Source organism: Dendrobates tinctorius, unplaced genomic scaffold, assembly GCF_039654945.1.
Source record: "Dendrobates tinctorius isolate UK_male_01 unplaced genomic scaffold, ASM3965494v1 ptg000158l, whole genome shotgun sequence".
Taxonomy (NCBI): Eukaryota; Metazoa; Chordata; class Amphibia; order Anura; family Dendrobatidae; genus Dendrobates; species Dendrobates tinctorius.
In genome coordinates, this window is record NW_027361825.1 from 21,715,677 (window position 1) to 21,737,829 (window position 22,153).

Here is a 22,153-nt window from a genome sequence, read left to right on the forward strand (position 1 = left end):
CGAAGCCCTCGATCACCTGCAAAAAATTTTTAAAAAGCAAACCAACAGTATACTCCCTGATCCGACGCAGTCCCTCTTTAATAACGATTGTCCCACGACGATCTCCCCTATAGAGCTGTCACATCAGCAGATGTGACCTACAGGCCTCCGATGACACACTGTCCGTAAATAACCCTCCGGCAGTGTGTCATCGGAGATAAGCCTCTCGCTTTACGGCACTACAGAGTGAGAAAATTCTCTCGCTGTAGTGCCGCAAAGTGACAGGATGAACTCCGGTGACCTGTCGGCGGCGGAGTGATACAATGTGGAGGATTATCTCCATCATTATATCACTGGAGCCGCTGGAGAGCGGACGCATCAGCTGATGTGACAGCTCTCCATGGGAGATCGTCGTGGGACAATCATATTAATAGGACTACGTCTCACAGAGGGAGTATAGTGTTTATTATTTTAATTTTTTTTCACGGGAGCAAGGGCTTCGGGGATTAGCTGATTATGGTAAGTATGAACTATATGTGTACTGTATGTTTTTTTTTTTATTCAACACATTAGCCGCATGATGGGGACTACTACTGTCCCATCATTGGCTAATGTGTCAGTCACTGTCACTGTAGCGGGCATAGCCGGATGGGACTTGTAGTCCCATCGGACGGATGCCTGCACAGACACACACAAAGCCCCGCAGACCACCGCCGACCCCGCACTCAGACACCCAGACCCTGACACCGCACACAGTCACCGCCGACACACTTCCCTCCTCCCAATCTGCAGCGTTTCATCCGCTGCAAAACCGCAGATCTTTTTTACACCTGCGGTTTTGCTGCAGAAGTGCCCAACTCAATGCAAGTCAATGGGTGCAGAAACGCCGCAGTTCCGCACAAAGAATTGAAATGTTGCAGAAAATAAAACGCTGCGAATCCGCTCTTTTTTTTAGTGCAGCGTGTGCACAGCATTTTTGGATGTCCCATTCACTAACATTGTGTGCACTCTGCACTGCGGATTTGATGCAATTTCCTCGCGTCCAAAAACGCCGCGGAAACGCATCAAAAACCGCAACGTATGCACATACCTTTAAGGATTCTGGATCGCCCCTCACACCCAGGGCAGCGGGGTACTCGGTACCGGGCCGGTGTCAGGGGGATGTGTCACAGCTGCGGCGACCCGGTCCATGGCCCTGGGCGCCCAATATCAATGGCGGTGATGTAAATGGTGTTAAGGTTTAATTTAATGGTTCGTGACGCCACCCTTGGTGTTTGGCAAAGTAGATGGTAAGCCAACGCTGCATGCAGATCCGCTGGGACTGATGGTGTGGTGCAGCAAAGATGGTATAGCTCCCCACAGGTGGTGCTGTAGTCCCAGGGCAGTGTAGGTGCAATGGATGAGGAGAGGAGCAGAATGGTATAGATGCTGGTACCGAGATGTAGCGGTGCTGAAGGTGTTAGCGACGAATGAATGGAGGACACCAGGGCTTGCAGTTTCAAAGCTTTACTCACAGTTCGTGGTACCCACTGGTGCCCGCCTCCGTGCCATGTCCTTCGGGGTAGAGACTCAACCTCCCGGGCAAGTCAGGGTTCTCCTCTCCAACACTACGCCAACATGTGCCTTTCCTGAACGACTCCTCTATTGCGCCTTTTAACGTGAAGAGATCCAGTACCGTAGTTCTCTGGAATTCCTCCTGTCAGATGTTCCTAGAACCTTACTTGTATGACAGACAGCTGTAGCCTCTATCGGGGACTGCTCTCAGAGTCCTGGCTCGCAAATCGGTTGCTGTTGTGTCCCAAGTCTTGGATGGGAGTAGTGCATTTACAGCCAACTACTCCACCGGTGTCTGCTGCAGAACCATGTGTCCATACAACCTCGGGGACCGGGCCCCGGCCTTGCACTGAAAACCTACAGGCAGGGTTCCTCTTCCAACCCACAACTCCTCTCTGTTCTCCTACTCCTTCGTTCCGCGCTGTTCCTTCTCCCTCTTATGGAAGCTTAGGTTGCAGGTCTACGTCTTTCTCCTTCTCTTCCTCGTGCCAGCTGGCTCAGATCACTGAGGCAGCTGCAGCACTCTTTCTAAACTGAACTCAAAACTAACTTCAGAACTGAACTCCTCTCGCCTGACCTCCCGTCAGACTGACCTCCTTCTCTGGGACTCACCCCAGACTGACCTACAATTCTAAACCTTCCCCCTCTTTTATACTAACTCCACCCACCTCCCAGCACATCTCGTGTTACGAAGCAGGGTTCCATGAAGGGTGCTCTGCTACCCCCAGTCTGAAGCTGCTAGGCGGACCTACTGAACTATCCTGTGTGTGGGTGCAGGTCTTGGAGTGTGGAAAGGAGTTCCCAACTTACCTAGTTGGTGGGGCACTACACCTTAGGAGAAGGTGCAGTACCTCTGTGGCGACTGAGCCTCAGGGGCGCCACAATTCTATCTTAGGAGCGCATGAGTGATAACTCCTGTTATTTTAGAACATGACATCAGGTCACATGTTGCTCTTTCTACTGTGAGCAGCCTGCTTGGCCTTAACGTGCAACCATAGCTGCAGCGTCTCCACTCTTGTATCCTATAGAGCACATCTGGGATGTCATTAGTTACAGGGAGCTGCCAGCAGCTGATCTTGATGATTTTGTGTTCAAAACAAAGGTCACATTTACACTTTGACTATTTTGTGTGTTTTTTTTACCTCAGTGTTTGTAAACCAAAACCAGGAGTGGGTGAAAAATATAGAAAATACTGACCAAATACTGAATGTGTGAATGTGGCCTAATGCATTTTTAAAGCAGGAATTGTTTCAGGGAACGCTGATTTTGGAGGAGTTATTTATTTTCCTGAAGTGTTTTTGAAAACGTTTAGCTACTTTCTTTACTACCATTTTTCAAAACCTCTTCAGAAATATAAAAAACCCTGAAAAATTCCTCCGCAAAGTGGATTTTCCACAGAGCAAGAAGTTTCCTGAATGGTTTTTGAGGAAGATTTTGAAGCAGATCCACTCCCTAAAAATTATGTGACCATAGTCTTTGAGGTATCTTTTGAAGCAGATTATTTTCAAAAGCCACATCAAATGTAACACTCAACCAACAACTATCATTCAGACATGTGAATACGTTGCAATGAACACCAGTGCTAAAAATTAGTTTTTAGTTTATTATAGAATTTTTCAGTCACAAACATGGTCACAGCGCTATTACACCAAATGTATGTAGCGCCTTTCTAATGAATGAGACGCCATTACACAGTAAGATGAGGACGCACAAGATGGCGGCTCAACGCTCCTCAGATAATTCTCCTCGCCTCACTGACAACAGCCAATAAGAACGCCGAAAAAAATGGCACAAAGGATTTGATTAACAAGGTTTATGACCAATGAAAAAAGCAGACGTTAAATTCCCGCCTTTCTCATTGTAGCCAATAAGCCGCTATTTTCCTTGATTGGCGTGGACTTTCAACCAATGAATGGACTAGATGGAAGATTGGCATTCAGTTTCACCAATAGCGCTTCAGTAAGTAGGCAGGGCGGTTTTGGTTTAGCCCCGGCGCCATGTTAAGGACCTCTCAGTCCCGGCGGATCTCTGAAGATGGCGGCAACTGCAGCGGTGGGAGGAAGGTCAGCATATTACGGGACCGAGGGTGGCCGTGCCCCTAAGAGGCAGAAGACGGACGGAACAGACGACAGCGTGGCGGCCACGGCGGTAAGAGTAAGGCATTTCCGTCATGTTTTATGTCGCTTTGTACAGTGCGGGCGGCGTGGCGCTGTTAGCAGGATGCTCAGGATCCCTCCGCTGTTGTGCCGCCTTCACCATCATTTAAAAGGGAAGCTCATTTTCAGTAACTTTTTTTTGTCATTGACGAATATAACGTCTGTCTGCCTGGGGTCCTATACTCAAAGGGTGCCCGGAGGGTCCTACACGAGGTCCCCGGGGCTGGCTACCTATGTTGCCTGCTGGCCTTACAGGTCTATAGATGTGTACAAGAGTGGTTGTTTGCGGCTTCTTTTTAAAGGGATTTTAGTTTAAAGGCAATGAGCCGCAGCCGGGTCCCCTTAAAACCTTTTTAAGCCACGTTAAGATGGTGCCTTGAAGGGGTAGTCCTATGTTATAAAGCGATGACCTAGGCCTGCTGTGTGGGTGGGAGCTTGATTTCTGAGCCGACCACCACAGCTGACAAAGATAAACCCTGGCGGCACAGGCCTCATCTTGTTGGATGGAGTTGCTGGTAGACATAGTTCCCCGAGGAATGGCTGTGGCAGCTGCCTGCAGACCACCAGTTGTGGGGCATGCTGGTAGTTGTAGTCCTAGACCAGTAGATCTGGTTTCTGCTATAACCTTATATATAGACTAGTAGCAACTGTTACCACCCACCTTTCGTGTCTCCCTTTTTCGTCATAGATTGTAAGCTTGCGAGCAGGGCCCTCATTCCTCTTGGGATCTGTTTTTTTTTGTTTTTTTTTCTATGTGTATTGTCTGTACAAGCCCTCTCTATAATGTAAAGTGCTGTGGAATGTTGACGCTATAGAAATAAAATTTTTATTAGTGGTCCTATAAGGTGGGCTAACTGAGTAGGGCGCCCTCCTAGATCAATTGTGATGATACTGGGGGACCTAGGGTGTGAACTGCAGGAGATGGTGCAGGCTTCTCTCAAAACTCCAGGCCCAGATCTTTCTACACGTTTTTTTTTTTTTTTTTTTCTTTTGACAAATTCTCCAAAGCAGCACAGCTGGTTCATTTAATTGTGAAATCAATTGCATTTTTTGTCTTTTAACCTATCTTTTGTGCATTTTAATAGCCAAGTGTCCTATTTTTCACTAAAATATTGCAAAAATTCCAGACCTCTTATAAAAATCACTCCTGGCTGATACATTGGTGCAAAATGTGTTCAGATAAAATCAATGGTGACATCTAGAAAGCAAGACTCTGCAACTATGACCATAAAGAGAGAACACTGGCAAATATTGGAACCACGGCAGCTGCTGATCCTGACCAAGCCCATTTTTAATCTTGTCTGACTATTCAAGTGTGGGATTTTTTTTATTTTGCTTTCACAACACGTGGTTCCATGTTTATATTCTTGCTAAATTTTTACATTTTCAAGTTTTAGATTTTTTTGTTTTCTCATATATAATGAGAGAGAATTTTTTGTCCGGCACCCAGAAAGAATTTCGGGTTAAATGAGTGTCTGGAGGATCCGCCAGAAAAAAACGTTGCAAGCTCCGTTTTGAAATCTTTGAGGATGGTGACGGACAGCAACTTTTGGCGGATCCTCAAAAAAACGGATGCAACGGACAGCAATCTGTCACAATCCGCCATTAATGAAAGTCAATGGAGATAAAAAACGGATCCTCAAAAGAAAATTGAGGATCTGTTTTTTTCAAAACCTGGCGGATTGTGACTGATTGTAAAAAACTGAAGTGTGAAAGAGGCCTTACCAGCGATCCCGACACCGATATCAAGGTGTCAGGATCGCTATGTGATCGCTGGTGAGCTGTCACACAGACAGCTTCACCATCGATCAGCACAGCTATGCTGAGCGCCCGGCATCGCTGTAAAAAATAGAATCAAAATAAAAAAGTTATTCTCACCTTCCGACGTCCTGTTCAGCCATCCTGCCTCTCTCCACGCTCCGGTCCCAGTGATCCTTTGCACGAATGACCGCCGAGATGTCACGGTCTCGAGGGATCACAAAGTCTCGCGGTCATTCGTGCAAAGGATCACTGGGATGGGAGCGTGGAGAGAGGCAGGATGGCTGAACGGGACGTCGGAAGGTGAGAATAACTCTATTTTTAATTTTTTTTTTTTTTTTTTTTTTTTTTTTTACACCTGATCGCTTTTCTCCCGCCTGTCACACGCAGCGATGCGTGCTGGCCAGCGGGAGACCAGCGACCAAAGAAATGTCCAGAGGTTTCTTTCAGCGATACCGGTAGGGGGGCCGCTCGCTGATCGCTGTCACACATAGCGATCTCGCTGGTGAGATCGCTGTTACGTCACAAAAGTTGTGACTCAGCAGCGATCTCGCTACAGAGATCGCTTAGTGAGACGGGCCCTTTACTTCTGTGGGGGGGAGGGGTCTGCTTGTCTCACAGCCGCCTCCTTGCAGCTACAGTCTACTGCATTGACATTTCAGTGCAGAATAAATTGTGCCCCCTTGATGGTCAAGAAGCAGTATAAGGAATTTGTTGCAAAAAATAGCAAGATAAACCCCCCCCCCCCCCCCCCCCCCTCCAAAATAGGCATCAAAACTAACCCTTACATGTATTTATCTTTTTGGCCTATGGAAGTCCCTTGTGGTCCTGTAATAGGAATAATCCCGGTTCACCTTATGTACGATGAGGTTCTGAATCTTCTCTGTCAAGCTGCTTCCAGCTGTGCAGGCTGCATAATGGTTTGGTTTATCACAATTACATATAATCTTTTTTAGGAGGGATACGAAGACCCTCACAAGACCCCGGCTTCTCCGGTGGTCCACGTGAGGGGGTTAATTGATGGTGTTGTGGAGGCTGATCTTGCGGAGGCCCTTCAGGAGTTTGGTACCATCAGGTAAGACGAAAAGTAGCATTTGTGATTTATTTATTTTTTCTTAAAGTGAACCTGATTCATACAGTCGAACCACAGGTGGCATAAATGCATCCCGGCTCTGTCCTTACAGCCAGGTTTGTTTTTTCTTTGAGATGAAACATACATTTTAAACCTGCCTGTGTGCATTGTCTAAGAGGCCAGTGACTGCCTAATCCTCTGTGCCCTGCACCATCGAACAGCCGTCTCTCCAAGGAGTGGGACAGAGAAGCTGCAGATGAGCAGCCTTTAGTCACTTGAGAGGCATGTTCCTGGTTGGCTTGTTAAATGTAGTTTTCTTTCTGAAACGCCACAGCATATAGGAGTAAATCATACCTGGCTGAGATTGCAGATCTGGTGTCTAATATGTGCTGTGTGTACCATGGGCAGCCTCTAGGCTGCATCCAGACATGTCTTCAGTTTTAGAGGCAGTACATTCTCTCTCCGCTGTGACTTGTATATGTTGTGAATCTATATTCATATCTTGTAACTTTCTGTGTGCAGTCCGGTGATGCTGACCTGTTGGGTCCCTTCTATCCACAGTTATGTAGTTGTAATGCCCAAGAAGCGACAAGCCCTGGTGGAGTTTGAGGACGTTCTGGGAGCCTGTAATGCTGTTAACTATGCTGCCGACAACCAGATATACGTTGCTGGTCACCCAGCTTTTGTCAACTACTCCACAAGTCAGAAGATCTCTCGCCCTGTTGACACTGGAGATGACTCGAGGGGTGTCAACAATGTGTTACTCTTCACCATCCTCAACCCCATTTATTCAATCACTACGGTAAGGTGTAGTGCCGAAAGCTTCCACAGTAAGTCACATTTTGATCTGTACTTCCCAGACACGATATGAAGGGCCTGGTTACTTCTCTACCACTGATCACTATGGACTTGGCAATCACCATGGGTGGCAGTCTTGTGCCTGTCTAGATCTGATTGCACTTGTTACTCACCATTCATTTTTTGGCTGGCTCTGAATGCAGTCTCTGGGAGCTGACCCTGTTCTGCTAATCTGTTAGGATAGGGGTGTGGCATTCTTTATGTAGATATATATCTATCTATCTATCTATCTATCTATCTATCTATCTCTCCACTTAGATATTTATACCATTTCTCAGGGGGGGCTGTACAAATTGCATGGTAACTCTGCCCTCAAAGTATGTCCTGTGAGGCCCATGCCAACCAAGCACTAAGAAATCAATGAGCCGGTCAGCTGTCAAACTTCAGCTACCGTCCCAAGCGCTGAGGTCACTGGAATCTGCCTGGGGGCCAGATAAAAGATCATCGAGGGCTGTAAATGCCCTGCAGACCTAAGGTTCCCATCATGAATCCCACCCCCATATTTTACACTCTATTTGAAGGGGACAGTTTGCAAGTACTTGCTTCCACTGATGTGACTTTTCTGTTTTACTTGAAATATATGCTAAGACTTTAATTGTAGAAATCCATGCACTATTAGAGCTCATTGTTGTTTTTAATATCATTTAGGATGTCTTGTACACCATTTGTAATCCATGTGGGCCTGTCCAACGGATTGTTATCTTTAGGAAGAATGGCGTCCAGGCCATGGTTGAATATCCTTTTAAGAAATTAAATTTTTCTAATCTAACACACTCTGAAGAGCTATTCCAGCCTAACACTGTTGTGTATTTCTAGAATATACCACCACTTTGTGATCATCTGATGGGTGGTGGAGCAGTGGTCCACCGTCACTACGGCCCATTCAGGGCTGTTGTGCAGGGAAGAAACAGGAGCGGTGGCAGTAGAGCCTTGTTATGGATCTGACACTACCATACAAACTATACAAAAAAAAAAAAAAAAAAAATTTAGGTGTTAAAGTATATGCAGATCAAGATATGTAAAGACAGCCTATTGGTTTACACTACATGTTATATTGTAGCCAATAGCTAAAATAAAAAAAAATACAGAAGACGTAGAACAGATCTGAAACCTGTATAGAGCGGACATTACCTCCTGCTGATGCAGTGGCACACCCCGACGTGCATTTTGGGGAAATGCCTTAATCCTGGGCTTCTTGGACACTTATATAATTCTTCAATGGCCGTACAAATCCTGCACTAACAGCTCACTTAAAGTATGTCCTGATGCTGGCACTGGTGTTAGGACGTAATCTTTCGTTGCATTCAGTATTTAGCGTTGTACACTGCTTGCTCACAGAGTAAGAAGAAATTAAAGAGCCAACTGCTGGCCCAAAACTACGGTCTCCAGGAATCTGGATAAAAGTTAATCGAGGGCCATAAATGGCCTGCGGGCCTCAGGTTCTTCATCCTGCTGTGAGTCATCTCCAGTGGGCTGTGAGAAGCTGCCAGGCACACCTGCCTCTGACTAGTCTACAGCACATACTCGGGTTGTGTGAGCTTTGTTCAATTTATACCCTTGGCCTGGGTCAACTCATAAAGTCCCATGGATTCCAGTACCACCTTTATGCTGACGACACTCAGATCTTCCTCTCTGGCCCAGATGTCACCTCTGCTGCCCAGAATCCTGGCGTGTTCTATCAGCCATATCCTCCTTCTCCTCTCGCTTCCTCAAGCTCATTGTGGACAAATCTGAACTCATCATCTTTCCTCCATCTCACAGATCTTCCTTACCTGACCAATCTATCACAATTAATGACATCACACTTTCCCCAGTACCGGAAGTCTCTTGCCTTAGAGTAACCCTTGACTCTACCCTGTCCTTCAAACCGCACATCCAAGCCCTTTCTACCTCCTGTCGCCTCCAGCTCAAAAATATTTCCAGAATCCGTCCATTCCTCAACCCTCAATCTACTAAAATGCTTGTGTACGCCCTCCTCTCCTGCCTCAACTACTGCAACAACATTTTAGGTGGCCTCCCTGCTAACACCCTCGCACCTCTCCAGTCCATCCTTAACTCTGCTACCTGACTAATTCATCGCTCTCCTCGCTACTTCTCCCCTCTGCAAATCTCTTCACTGGCTTCCATTCCCTCAGCGTATCCAGTTCAAATTACTAATACTGACATACAAGGCCATCTATAACCTGTCTCCCCCCCCATATGTCTCTGAACTAATCTCCCGATACCTTCCCTCTTGTAATCTCCGGTCATCCCAAGACCTCCTTCTCTCCTCCACACTTATTCGCTCCTCACCCAACCGCCTCCAAAACTTCTCCCGAATAGCCCCCATCCTCTGGAATTCATTGCCCCAACATGTCCGACTATCAACCACATTCGGATCCTTCAGACGGAACCTGAAAACCTCTTCAAGAAAGCCTGCAATGACCCTGCTGCCTCCTCACTACTACTGAAGATATCCCCTCAACCAACACCGGAACTGCTGCAACCCACCAACCTTTTGTCTCCTTCCCCACCATCCTGTAGCATGTAAGCCCGAAAGGGCAGGGTCCTCTCCCCTCTGTATCAGTCTGTCATTGTAAGTTTGTTTACTGTAAGTGATATCTGTAATTTGTATGTAATCCCTTGTTATATACAGCACCATGGAATCAATGGTGCTATATAAATACCGTGACTTGTAGCAGAAAGCTTTCTGAAAGTAGGTAATGTTCCTATATACAGGAACGTATATGTACAGTGTAAACTATGTTCATTTGACTAGATAACTTGTTTTATCAAATCAAACATATGCTTTGATTATTTAACTGGATTTGCAAAATGTCTTTTATATATTTTTCCTTAACCTTTCCTACATTTGACTCTGTACAAAGCGCTCAACGTGCCAAGGCTTCTTTGAATGGAGCAGACATTTACTCAGGATGTTGCACTCTAAAGATTGAATATGCTAAGGTAAGTCTGAGATGGTGAACATGGCCACTGGGTATTGTGGGCAGAGCAGCACTAGGCATTAACTGATATAGGATTGTATAGTACATCCCATGTCGATATCCCCCACTTTGATGTGGGCTCCGGTAATTGAGCCCACCTCAAAGCATGACACGACAGCTGATGTGTCTGAAATAGCCATGGGCAGAATAGCGATCAAACTCTGACAGCGGCATTTAAGAAGCACATCTGGCTGGAAATGCTCTCACCGTTGTCACGTGATTGCGGGTCACCGGTGTCAGCATGACAACCAAAGGTCTCCTTGAAACCTTTGACACCTCTATGGTTGTTGATGCCGGATTGCTATGAGCGCCACCTGGTGGTCGGCGTTTATTGCAAACCAGTAATTCTGCTTCGTAAAGGCGATCTGAGCATCGCTTGTATGTAGCTGAGCCAATCAAGTTGTGGCAGCTTCTAGCCTCCCATGGAGGCTATTGAAGCATGCCAAAAGTTAAAGAAAAAAAAAAAAAGTTATGGCTCTGGGAAGGAGTGAAAAATGAAACGCAAAACCAAAAAGCTCTGGTCATGAACGGGTTAAAGCAGGGGCAGGGATTTTGTTTTCTGCCTTGGGCTATTTGGATATTTATGCCATCCTTCGGGAGCCGTACAAATTTCACTAATTCTGCCTACAAAGTCTGTCCTGACACTGGTAACAGGATATAATCTTTCATTGCATGAGCCTCAGCGTTCAATGGTGAACATAGTGTGCACATGCTCACAGAGCAAGAACAAACTGAAAGGCTGGTGACTGTGAAATTAAAGCTATCAACCCTAGCCACTTCAGTCCCTGGGAATCTACCCAGGGCCAGATGAAAGGTGTTTTTTTTGGGGCCTGCAGCAGTTTCCCACCCCTGCATTAAAGTGTCCTGTCTCTGGGTTTCACATTACAATTCATGTTTTTCATCTTTCCACAGCCCACAAGACTGAACGTCTTCAAAAACGACCAGGACACTTGGGACTACACCAACCCGACTCTGAGTGGACAAGGTAAAAATTTCCCTTGGCGTGTTTTATGTATACATTCTCTATTCATTAGTTTGATCAAATGCACCAGACTGGCACGTCACACTACAATGCCATTGCTTTACTCTTGGCTACCAAGAAACATGGTCCCGTTTTATTTATTTTTTTTCCCCCTACAACGAACCCTATTTTAACAGTGTAAGATCTGGATAGAAATGTAAGTTAGGGTTTCTCAAACTTGTTTCACTTTGCAAATTTTACATGAACCCTCTGGCATGTACCCCCTTCCCTAAACTATTTCTGAGCCGTTTGGCTCCTGACCGTTTCTCCCTAGAGCAAGCAATGGCATTACATGTCCAAACCTAACACATTTCTTTTCCAAGGTACATAACTAGAATCCATGTGCAGGGGCCAGCTCAGTGCTGCCTGAGATGAAGGCATTGACCCTTGAGGCGGCAGTATTTGGTTTTCAGGGGTGTCCCACTAGTGGGAATTTCCCCGACTCCCTCTTGCGGTCCAGGACTGACAGGCCCTCGTCTGCACATTGTCTGTTATTAAAAACACACAGTGTAGTGAGAAAGCATGGAGACACGCATCGCAGAGACCAGGCCCTTCTACACACGGAGAACATCACACGGTGAACCAAGAGAAAGACGCTGAAACGGGGGCTCCAACAGGCATGTAACAAGTGCAGTGCTGCTTCCAGTACAGAGACCGAGCTCCACACTACAGCAGACATGTTACAAGTACAGTGAAACTGACGGACACATGCCATAGCAGAGCATTCACAATGGGCACAGAAGTGGGTCGGCACATGCCACGGCAGGCCAGAGACGGGACATGCTACAACATTAGCTCCAATGCGAACCTCCATTTCTCACAGACAAGTCCAGAAGAGCCTGAAACACAACCTTGTTTTTTTAAACACCTCTTCAAGATACAGGACGTGCGCCCAGACACCCGCTAGCAGCATCACAAGTGAAACATGCACATTGGAGCACACAGAAACACGGAGAAACCATTTTTTTTTTTTTTCTTTTAGCAACTCTTTTCAGAATTTGTTGAGTTGTGTTTTGACCTTCGTTTGTAACTCATTACTGAAACCATGTGATGCAGGGTCGCAACGTGTGTATGGCGGGGCGGCACCTTTCAGAGCTCTGCTTACGCACACATGAGGTATCCAATGGTAAGAGAAATACAGATAAGTTGTTGTCACTGGGACACTGCTGTAAGTAAGTCTTTTCTCAATCTTCCCAAATGAAATGTCTTGTGCTCTGTCAGATATATATTTTAGTTTTTTGTTTTTTTTTTTTGTTTTTTTTTGCTATAAGGGCTGGTGGCTGATGGGGGAGGAACAAGGGTGGCTGTGTATCAAGGTCACTTTGTTGCCGAGCAGTCCTGGGTTTGGGAGGTGATAAGGGATGTCGGACTTTTTCAATGCCATTATAGAGGGTGCTTTGTAGTAATTGTATGTTTTATTTGCTTCAAAGCCTTGATACACAGTTTATTTAAATTGGGAGCAGTCAGCAAGGATGTGGACCCCAATTCTTGATTAAATGGTGGGGGTTTACAATGCCAGGATGACACAAAATGCTGATTGGTCTCTATGCTTAAATTATAGGAGATACTGCAGGAACTCCTAACAAACGGCAGCGAAATCCACCCTTACTAGGAGACCACCCCGCAGAGTATGGTAAGATGCCGCATCACGCTACCGACAGCCCAAAGGATGCACCAAATAAAAAAAAAAAAAGTTGCTCCGACTCCATAGTCTGATCAGGAGGTGATGGTCCTGATTGGCACCTGTCCACAGGACGTCATCTGCAACAGTTGTCTTTCTATGTTTAATGAATTTCCCCAGAGGAACCCTTAGGCCGGGGTCACACTTGCAATAAACTCAGGGCGAGTCTCGTAGTGTCAATACCCGGCACACTGATCCTGAGCGTTTAGCTGCATGTGGTCTGCATGCTCACTACCTGCAAGGGTGGGTACCTGAAGTAGAATTGAATGACATGCATGATGTAAAAGCATGTTCACACTGGCCATAAAAGCAAGCAAAACCAAAGGAAAAAGTGTGTGTATATACCCTAATGAAAATAAATAAGTTAAAAAGCAAGTGCATTAAATAACATAGGGTACTTGGTAAACACTGTTTTGATCAAAAAAAGTATAAAGCTGTCCCACTGCGGCAAGGTGTACCCATTTGAGACTAACTACACTAATGGTTAAAACCTACGTAGTGTGAATAGTGGCAGAGTCTCTGGGTCCTAAACGGACACCCAGATTCAGAGGGACTATAAGTGAACTACACAGCTCAGTAGAAAGGAGGCCACACCCTATTTGTACTGAATACAAAAATGCTGAAGAAAAACGAAAAAAAAAACTGAACTGGAGTAGAATTGAATGACATGCATCATGTAAAAGCATGTTCACACTGGCCATAAAAGCAAGCAAAACCAAAGGGGAAAAAAGTGTGTATATACCCTAATTAAAATAAGTAAAAAAAAGCAAGTGCATTAAATAACATGGGGTACTTGGTTTACCAAGTACATAGGGTGTGGCCTCCTTTCTACTGAGCTGTGTAGTTCACTTATAGGCCCTCTGAAGCGGAGTGTCCGTTTGGGACCCAGAGTCTCTGCCACTACACCCACTAGGTAGGTTTTAACCGTTAGTGTAGTTACTGTCTCAAATGGGTACACCTTGCCGTGGAGGGACAGCTTTATACTTTTTCGATCAAAACAGTGTTTACCAAGTACCCTATGTTTAATGCACTTGCTTTTTTACTTTTCATTAGGGTATATGCACACACTGTTTTTTTCCTTTGGTTTTTAACCCCTTTCTGCCATGTGATGAACTATCCCATCCATGTGCCCTGGGACTTAATTTCAAGGACGGGATAGTACGTCACATTGATCAGCGGCGACCACGTGGTGAGCGCCGCTGATCGCGGCCAGGTGTCAATGTGTCAGGGGCGGTCTGTGACCGCCCCTGACATGTTAACCCCTTGCACACCGCGATCAAACACGATCGTGGTGTACCGGGGACTAAAGGGAAGCCTCGGCAGGGAGGGGGCTCCCTCCGTGCTTCCGTGAGCCCCCCCCACAGCAGCGCAATGTGCAGCGCTGCTGCAGGGGGCTCCATCCCTGCAGGTCCCCCGAACCCAAGATGGCGACGGGGGCCTGCAGGGACCTGGCTTCCTCAGTGCCTGCAAAGCACAAGCACGAGGAAGCCAAGTGCAGTGCCTGTGACAGATCGCTGATCTGTCACAGTGATCTGTCATGTGACAGATCAGCGATCTGTCACATGACAGTTATGTCCCCCCTGGGACAATGTAATAAAGTTAAAAAAGTGTAAATTTTAAAATAGATAAATTAAACAAAATATTCCCTAATTCATTTTTTGGAAATAAAAAAAACAAACAACAAAAGTACACATTTGGTATCACCGCATCCGTAACGACCCGCCCTATAAAACTGTCCCATTAGATAACCCCTTAAAAAATGAAAAAAACTAAGCAAAAAAATAATTTATCATACCGCCGAACAAAGTGCAATAACGCGCGATCAAAAGGATGCATATAAATATCCATGGTACCGCTGAAAACGTCATCTTGTCTCGCAAAAAACGAGCTGCCATACAGCATCAGCAAAAAAATAAGCTGTAGCTCGCAGAATAAAGCGATGCAAAAATAATTTTTTATATAAAATTGTTTTCATTGCATAAAAGCGCCAAAACATAAAAAAAGACATAAATGAGGTATCGCTGTAACCGTACTGACCCGAATAAAACCGCTTTATCAATTTTACTGCAGGCGGAATGGTGTAAACACACCCCCCCAAAAGAAATTCATGAAACGCTGGTTTTTGTTAATTCTGCGTCCCAAAAATCGGAATAAAAAGTGATCAAAAGATGTCACGTGCCTGAAAATGATACCAATAAAAACGTCAACTTGTCCCGCAAAAAAATAAGACCTCACTTTTTTTTTTTTTGTGAAAGTTAAATGTTTTTTTTTTTTTTTTTTATATTCAAAGAATTCCTGTAATGCACCTATAGGGTTAATAAACTTCTTGAATGTGGTTTTGAGCACCTTAAGGGGTGCAGTTTTTAGAATGGTGTCACTTTTGGGTATTTTCTATCATATAGACACCTCAAAGTGGCTTTAAATGTGATGTGGCCCGTAAAAATAAAATGGTGTTGCAAAAATGAGAAATCGCTGGTCCACTTTTAACCCTTAACTTCCTAACAAACAAAAATTTTGGTTCCAAAATTGTGCTGATGTAAAGTAAACGTGGGAAATGTTGCTTAAGTTTTTTGTGCCATATCTCTGATTTAAGGGTATAAAAATTAAAAGTTGGAAAATTGCGAAATTTTAAAAATTTTTTGCCAAATTTCCGTTTTTTTCACAAATAAACGCCAGTTATTTGAATGAAATTTTACCACTAACATGAAGTACAATATGTCACGAGAAAACCATGTCAGAATCACCAGGATCCATGGAAGCGTTCCAGAGTTATTACCTCATAAAGGGACAGTGGTCAGAATTGTAAAAATTGGCCCGGTCATGAACATGCAAACCACCCTTGGGGTTTAAGGGTGGGTACCTGACCACACCACCAGGCATGGGCATCAACGTCTACTCTGTGCGAACGGCCACGGGGCTGGAGTGCTGTTCAGAGTCTCTTCACACTGACCAGAAATGATCGCCAGCAATGTTGGCCTAGGAGAGCGCTATGCATCACACTGGTCACCAGACAAACCTTTGGTATAGTGTGGTATAGTGTCTAGTACAGAACTGCCCTACACATTGAATGATACAATGACAAGCACCTACTACTCAACTATCATTAATCCAGTCAATGTGCCTCTACAAAAACAGAGGCCTAATTTCAACTTCATGGATGACAATGCTCCAGCTCATTGAAGTCACATTATTAGGGAATGGCCTGCACTTTCTCCAGACCTGAATCCCATAGAAAACCTGAGTTGCCATGTAGAGGCTGGTAACTGCACCCCAGAACCTCAATGACCTGAGGACTGCTGTTCAGTAGGAGTGGGATGCCATTCCTCAGCAGACAATGCTTCTTGTGAACAGCAGTATACATTGTTGTCAAGCTGTAATTGGTGCTCAAGGATACAGTGGGTCCAGAAAGTTTCATTGTAGCCATTTGGTAAATTCAAAAATTTTCTTTTCTCATTAATGTACACCCTGCACCCCATCTTGACTGGAAAGAAAAACAGAAATGTGCAAAATTTTTGCAAATTTGTTAGAGACTGCAATATCACATGGTCACAAGTATTCAGACCCTTTGCTCAGTATTGAGTAGAAGCATCCTTTTGAGCTAGTACAGCCATGAGGCTTCTTGGGAATGATGCAACAAGTTTTTCACAGCTGGATTTGGGAATCCTCTGCCATTCTTCTTGCAGTTCCTCTCCAGTTCCTTCAGACTGGATGGTGAACATTGGTGGACAGCCATTTTTCAGGTCTCTCCAGAGATGCTCAATTTGTTTTAGGTCGGGGCTCTGGCTGGGCCAGTTAAAGGGGTTGTTCGGGCTTTTCACATAATCTCAGTACATATCTGGGCTGCAGAATTATGACAATAAGTAATTTACTTTCTGTCACTAGTTTGCACGGTTTTCTAGATATTCTGAACAGAACGTCCAACGGGGGGGGGGGTGTTATGGCATTGAAATGAGAACTAGTCATAACCTCCTACTCTACTCCAAACATGCCCTCTATAGCAACAACCCCGCCCTCCATAGCTACAGGCCCTCCCTGTCCACATGAAGCAGCCATCATCACACAGTAATGAATTCTTCCCCTCCAGCAGCCTCCGTGCAGAGAGCTGCTCCTCCCCCAGACACACGCTGAACAGTTTTCTATGGGAAGTGAAACTTAGTGAGGAGTGAAAATCATCCTGTATTCTGGGCCACTCCATGATTACAATACATAACTCATTATCAGTAATTCCTTCCCTCACTGTCCCAGGCTGCTGGCAGCAGTGAGGACAGACTGTGTGATGGCCAGTGATGGGGGGGGTCTGCAGCTTCTAATGTGCACAGGGGATGGCAGTCACTGATGTAATCTGTTGTGTGACAAAGCCTCTGCTGTGTGAATGAGACAGCTCTGTGTCACTGATGTCTTCACACAGCAGCAGATTTGGTGCAGTGTATGTGTGAGCACTGTGTCTCTAATGACACAAATACTGATGGGAGCAGCCTGTCCAATCAGCAGCTGTAACAGTGTGAAGTGTTACGACTAGTTCTCACTTCAATGCCATAACACCCCCCCCCTCCCCCTTGAACGTTCTGTTCAGAATATCTAGAAAACCGTGCAAACTAGTGACACAGTAAATTACTTATTGTCATAATTCTGCAGCCCAGATATGTACTGAGATTATGTGAAAAGCCCAGACAACCCCTTTAAGAATGGTCAGAGTTGTTCTGAAGCCACTCCTTTGATTTAGCTGTGTGAACTTTTGGCCATGTCTGAGGTCCAGAGCACTCTGGAATAGGTTTTCATCCAGGATATCTCTGTACTTGACCGCATTCATGTTTCCTTCCAATTGCAACAAGTCCTGTCCCTGCAGCTGAAAAACGCCCCCATAGCATGATGCCACCACCATGTTTCACTGTTGGGATTGTATCGGGCAGGTGATGAGCAGTGCCTGGTTTTCTCCACACATACCGCTTAGAGAATTATCACCAAAAGTTCTATGTTTGTCTTATCAGATCAGAGAATCTTATCAGTCTGGGAGTCCTTGGTGGGTGTTTTTTTTTTTTTTTAAATTTGGCAAACTATGCAGGCTTTCATATGTCTGACACTGAGGAGAGGCTTCTGTCTGGCCACTCTGCCATAAAGGCCTGACTAGTGGAACTTTCTCCCTACTGCATCTGTGGCACTGAGCCACCGTGATCTTTGGGTTCTCCTTTACCTCTCTTCAAGGCTCTAATCCCACAATTGCTCAGTTTGACTGAACGGTCAGGTCTATAAAGACTTCTGGTGGTCCCAATCTTCTCCCATTTAACGATTATGGAGGCCACTGTGCTCTTAAAAACCTTGAGTACTGCAGAAATTCTTTTGTATCCTTGGCCAGATCTGTGCCTTGCCACAATTCTGTCTGAGCTCCTTGGCCAGTTCTTTGACCTCATGATTCTCATTTGGTGTGACATGCACTGTGAGCTGTGAGGTCTTGCATAGACAGGTGTGTGCCTTTATAAATCAAGTCCTAAGTTTAATTAAACACAACTGGACTCCAATGAAGGAGTAGAACCATCTCAAGGAGTATCACAAGGAAATGGACAGCATGCGACTTAAATAGGAGTGTCTGTGCAAAGGGTCTGAATATTTATGACCATGTGATATTTCAGTTTTTCTTTTATAAGTTGCAATGATTTCTACATTTGTTATCAGTCAAGATTGGATGCTGTGTACATTAATGAGAAACTTTTTTGAATTTACAAAATGGCTGCAATGCCACTGTACATGAGAAGTTGAGACCTTTTTAGGGGTCTATACCCACCATTCTTGGCTTCAGTTTTAATAAATGTTTGAGATGAGGAAATCTACATTGCTGCTTCTACTTATGTGCCCTACTTTCATGATGAAACACTTCTGTAGCATGAAAAATTGTATTTTAGGAGTGAGTCTGTCCATTTTATACCAACTCCACAGCACTGCCTGTAGTGGTAATCTGTTGAGAAGACACTTTTATTGAACCATAAAACTCAGTCTGGTAAATGATACATTGCTGGATCTGAGTCTCTGCCATTACTTCATCCTGCTCTTGAATTAACTGCTGACAAATTCCCCTTAAAGCAAACCTGTCAGCAGGATTTTGCTATGTAAACTACAGGCATTGTCAGGTTGGCAATGTTAAACTGATTAAAATGACACCTGGGGTGAAGAAATCCACGTTTAGACGTTTTCAGTTACTGATACGCTTGTGCTCTGGGGCGGGACTGTAGGTAGTCTTATCTTCCTGCTCGAAGCTATTGAAACCAAGGAATGATCTCACCGAAGCACTCTGTTGAACATGTTTGTGCTTCAGCGTTGCCTGTGGGCAGGTCTTTCCACAAGATGGATTTTTTCACCCCGGTATAATTTTAATCAGTATGACAATGCATGTAATTTACTGGGCGTAAGTCTGCTAACAGATTCACTGTAATTCACTTGGCTTTTGAGTGATTGATGCAGGGGTGTGGGTCTTGAATTCCAGGCTCCCTCTGAAATGAAAATAAAGAGCAAAAAAATACTTAGAATTTCTTGCAGAAGTGTACTTGCCCTCTATGTACCAGTGTATGAGCACCTTAGTGTGAATCCTCCCCACCTTCATACATTTTTTTTTTTTTTTTTTTTTTTTTTTTTTTCTCCCGACAGGTGGAGGCCCACATGGTGGATACCATGGCCCCTATCACGACGAGGGTTACGGCCCCCCACCCCCACACTATGAAAGTCGTAGGATGGGACCACCTCCCGTTGGAGCCCCACGCAGGGGACCAAATCGTTATGGTCCTCAGTATGGTCACCCACCACCCCCGCCCCCAGAATACGGCCCCCATGCTGACAGCCCGGTGCTCATGGTGTACGGACTTGATCCAAACAAGATGAATTGCGATCGGGTGTTCAATATCTTCTGTCTGTATGGCAATGTGGAGAAGGTAAGGCGACCTGAACCCATGGCATCTCACTATTAGTGCTTGCTATATTGGACTGCGCTGATCTTCTCCAACTTTGACTATTAGGTGAAATTTATGAAGAGCAAGCCTGGTGCTGCCATGGTGGAGATGGCTGATGGGTATGCTGTGGACCGAGCAGTGACACATCTGAACAATAACTTCATGTTTGGGCAGAAGCTCAGTGTCTGGTGAGTTCACTTGTCAGTATGGGACAGAGTTGCAAAACTTTCCTTTTTTCTCTGGTAGTTCTCTAGCTACTTTTCTACTTTTCCAGTGTATCTAAGCAGCAGTCAATTGTGCCCGGTCAGTCGTACGGCCTGGAGGATGGTTCATGCAGCTTCAAGGTGTTCAGCGGCTCCAGAAACAATCGCTTCACCTCCCCCGAGCAGGCAGCAAAGAACCGGATCCAGCAGCCAAGCAATGTGCTACATTTCTTCAATGCCCCACCAGATGTAACTGAGCAAAACTTCTTTGAGATCAATGATGAGCTGGGTGTGAAGAAACCAACATCTATCAAAGTGTTTTCTGGAAAAAGTAAAAGTACGGACCCTTGCCTGTTTTACCTATAATTTCAGAGGTGGGCTTCATCTCCCATAACTTTTTTTTTTTTCTCTCTTTAGGTGAGCGGAGCTCTTCAGGGCTGTTGGAGTGGGAGTCTAAGAGTGATGCCCTGGAAACACTTGGTCTTCTGAATCATTACCAGATGAAGAATCCCAGTGAGTTCTTGTATATGTGAATGTTTACATATAAACTAAATTATGTGAAACATGCAGAATTTAGATGTATGATTCAGTCACTGGACATTTGACCGAAACTTGCAGCAAAGCACATGTGGTAGTCTGTAGCGCATGTCTACAATCTGCAGCGTATGTTGTATGATGCGAGTGAATGGGGATTTTTAGGCGTCATTCACTAGCATCGTACTGTACCTCAACCTGGGATTTCACAATGTGTTTAAAGGGAATCTGTCACTGTTTGCCACTTAATATATAAGACCTGCATAATATGGAGACAGTCCTGGATTCCAGTGAAGTCAGTGCTGATGGCTGTAGCTTTTGATCCACTGATAAGTGGTCTGCAGCGGCATCTTGGAACAGTGGGGGTTGGACATTGGCAGCAGTTGGCAAGTAATCCCCCTCATTCCATTTTACAGAGGGTGTTTTTTTTTTTTTTTTTTTTTTTTTTTCTTTCTACATTAAAACTAATAGACAACCCCTTTATTAATGAATATAGAAATGCTGAGTCTACAGACAAGTATTACAAATTAGCAACTTATCCTGTAGTTAATCTTTAGGGGTTTGGCTTCTGGGAACCACAACAGTTCGTGGAGCAAGCAATTTACATCACCATTACAGCAGCAGATCAGATGCCGATTACTGCTCCATTCTCTTGGGGCTGAATTTTGCTCACTTGAACTGCAGCTCTTTTCAGCAGTGAAAAGTGCCTCATCAACAACTTGATACCTCTTTTATTTAGATGTGTTTTGTTTTTTTTTGTGCTGGACCACCCTATTAAAGGTTATTTTCACTTTCAGTAAAGTAAACCACAATGTATAAAATGCCTAAAAACAACACAGGCACTCTCCCATAGTATAATAGCTTAATTTGTGCCTGAAGCGAAATTCCTAAAATACAGAATTATAATAAGGTTAACTCCTCTAACATAGGTTGTTTTTGGCTGTGCCAGGTTTACTGTGTATAATCTGATCATTCATTGCAATCCTCTTCTTGCAGATGGCCCATACCCGTACACCTTGAAGCTGTGCTTCTCCACCGCCCAGCATGCGTCATAACCTCCAGGACACGATCCCATCGCTACTTTATTCCCCGCCGCTGGGCTCCTTGAGCCAGTTTTTATTTCTGGTTTATTATATAATTTTTCTTAATTTTTTGTATGGTTGTGCCAGTGTTTAGCACATGTTAATAAACTGTTTGGGGAGATACTTGTGTTGCGTCTGTGAATGAGCGTTTGCTAGTCTTTCCCATGTTTAATAAAGCCTGACACTTTCATTGGTAACTGCTCGTGTCTGACTACTTCTGTATTTAGGAGATCTGAACACTTAGATTTTACTAAATGCATGTTTCTCTAATCTGTAATTTACTTGCAGGGTAGGCCAAATGAATGGAGACCCTACTTCAGGATAAGTAGCGGCTCC

The 22,153-nt window shown here is 44.8% G+C and overlaps 1 protein-coding gene across 2 annotated transcripts; it reads left to right on the forward strand.

Annotated features, from left to right (window-relative positions):
• The first annotated feature begins 3,522 nt into the window (after positions 1-3,522).
• Positions 3,523-22,014, forward strand: HNRNPL (heterogeneous nuclear ribonucleoprotein L). Of its 2 annotated transcripts, none has more exons than XM_073549073.1 (12): positions 3,523-3,681; positions 6,404-6,522; positions 7,081-7,321; positions 8,026-8,111; positions 10,227-10,323; positions 11,274-11,346; positions 12,944-13,015; positions 19,700-19,980; positions 20,065-20,186; positions 20,273-20,538; positions 20,619-20,714; positions 21,732-22,014. In XM_073549073.1, exons 1-12 carry the CDS (start codon positions 3,568-3,570, stop codon positions 21,788-21,790), a joined length of 1,626 nt encoding a protein of 541 aa, XP_073405174.1. In that variant the 5' UTR covers positions 3,523-3,567; the 3' UTR covers positions 21,791-22,014. The 2 variants fall into 2 exon arrangements, with proteins under 2 accessions (XP_073405174.1, XP_073405173.1); XM_073549072.1 differs by having other exon boundaries at positions 3,529-3,687.
• Positions 22,015-22,153: the final 139 nt, after the last annotated feature.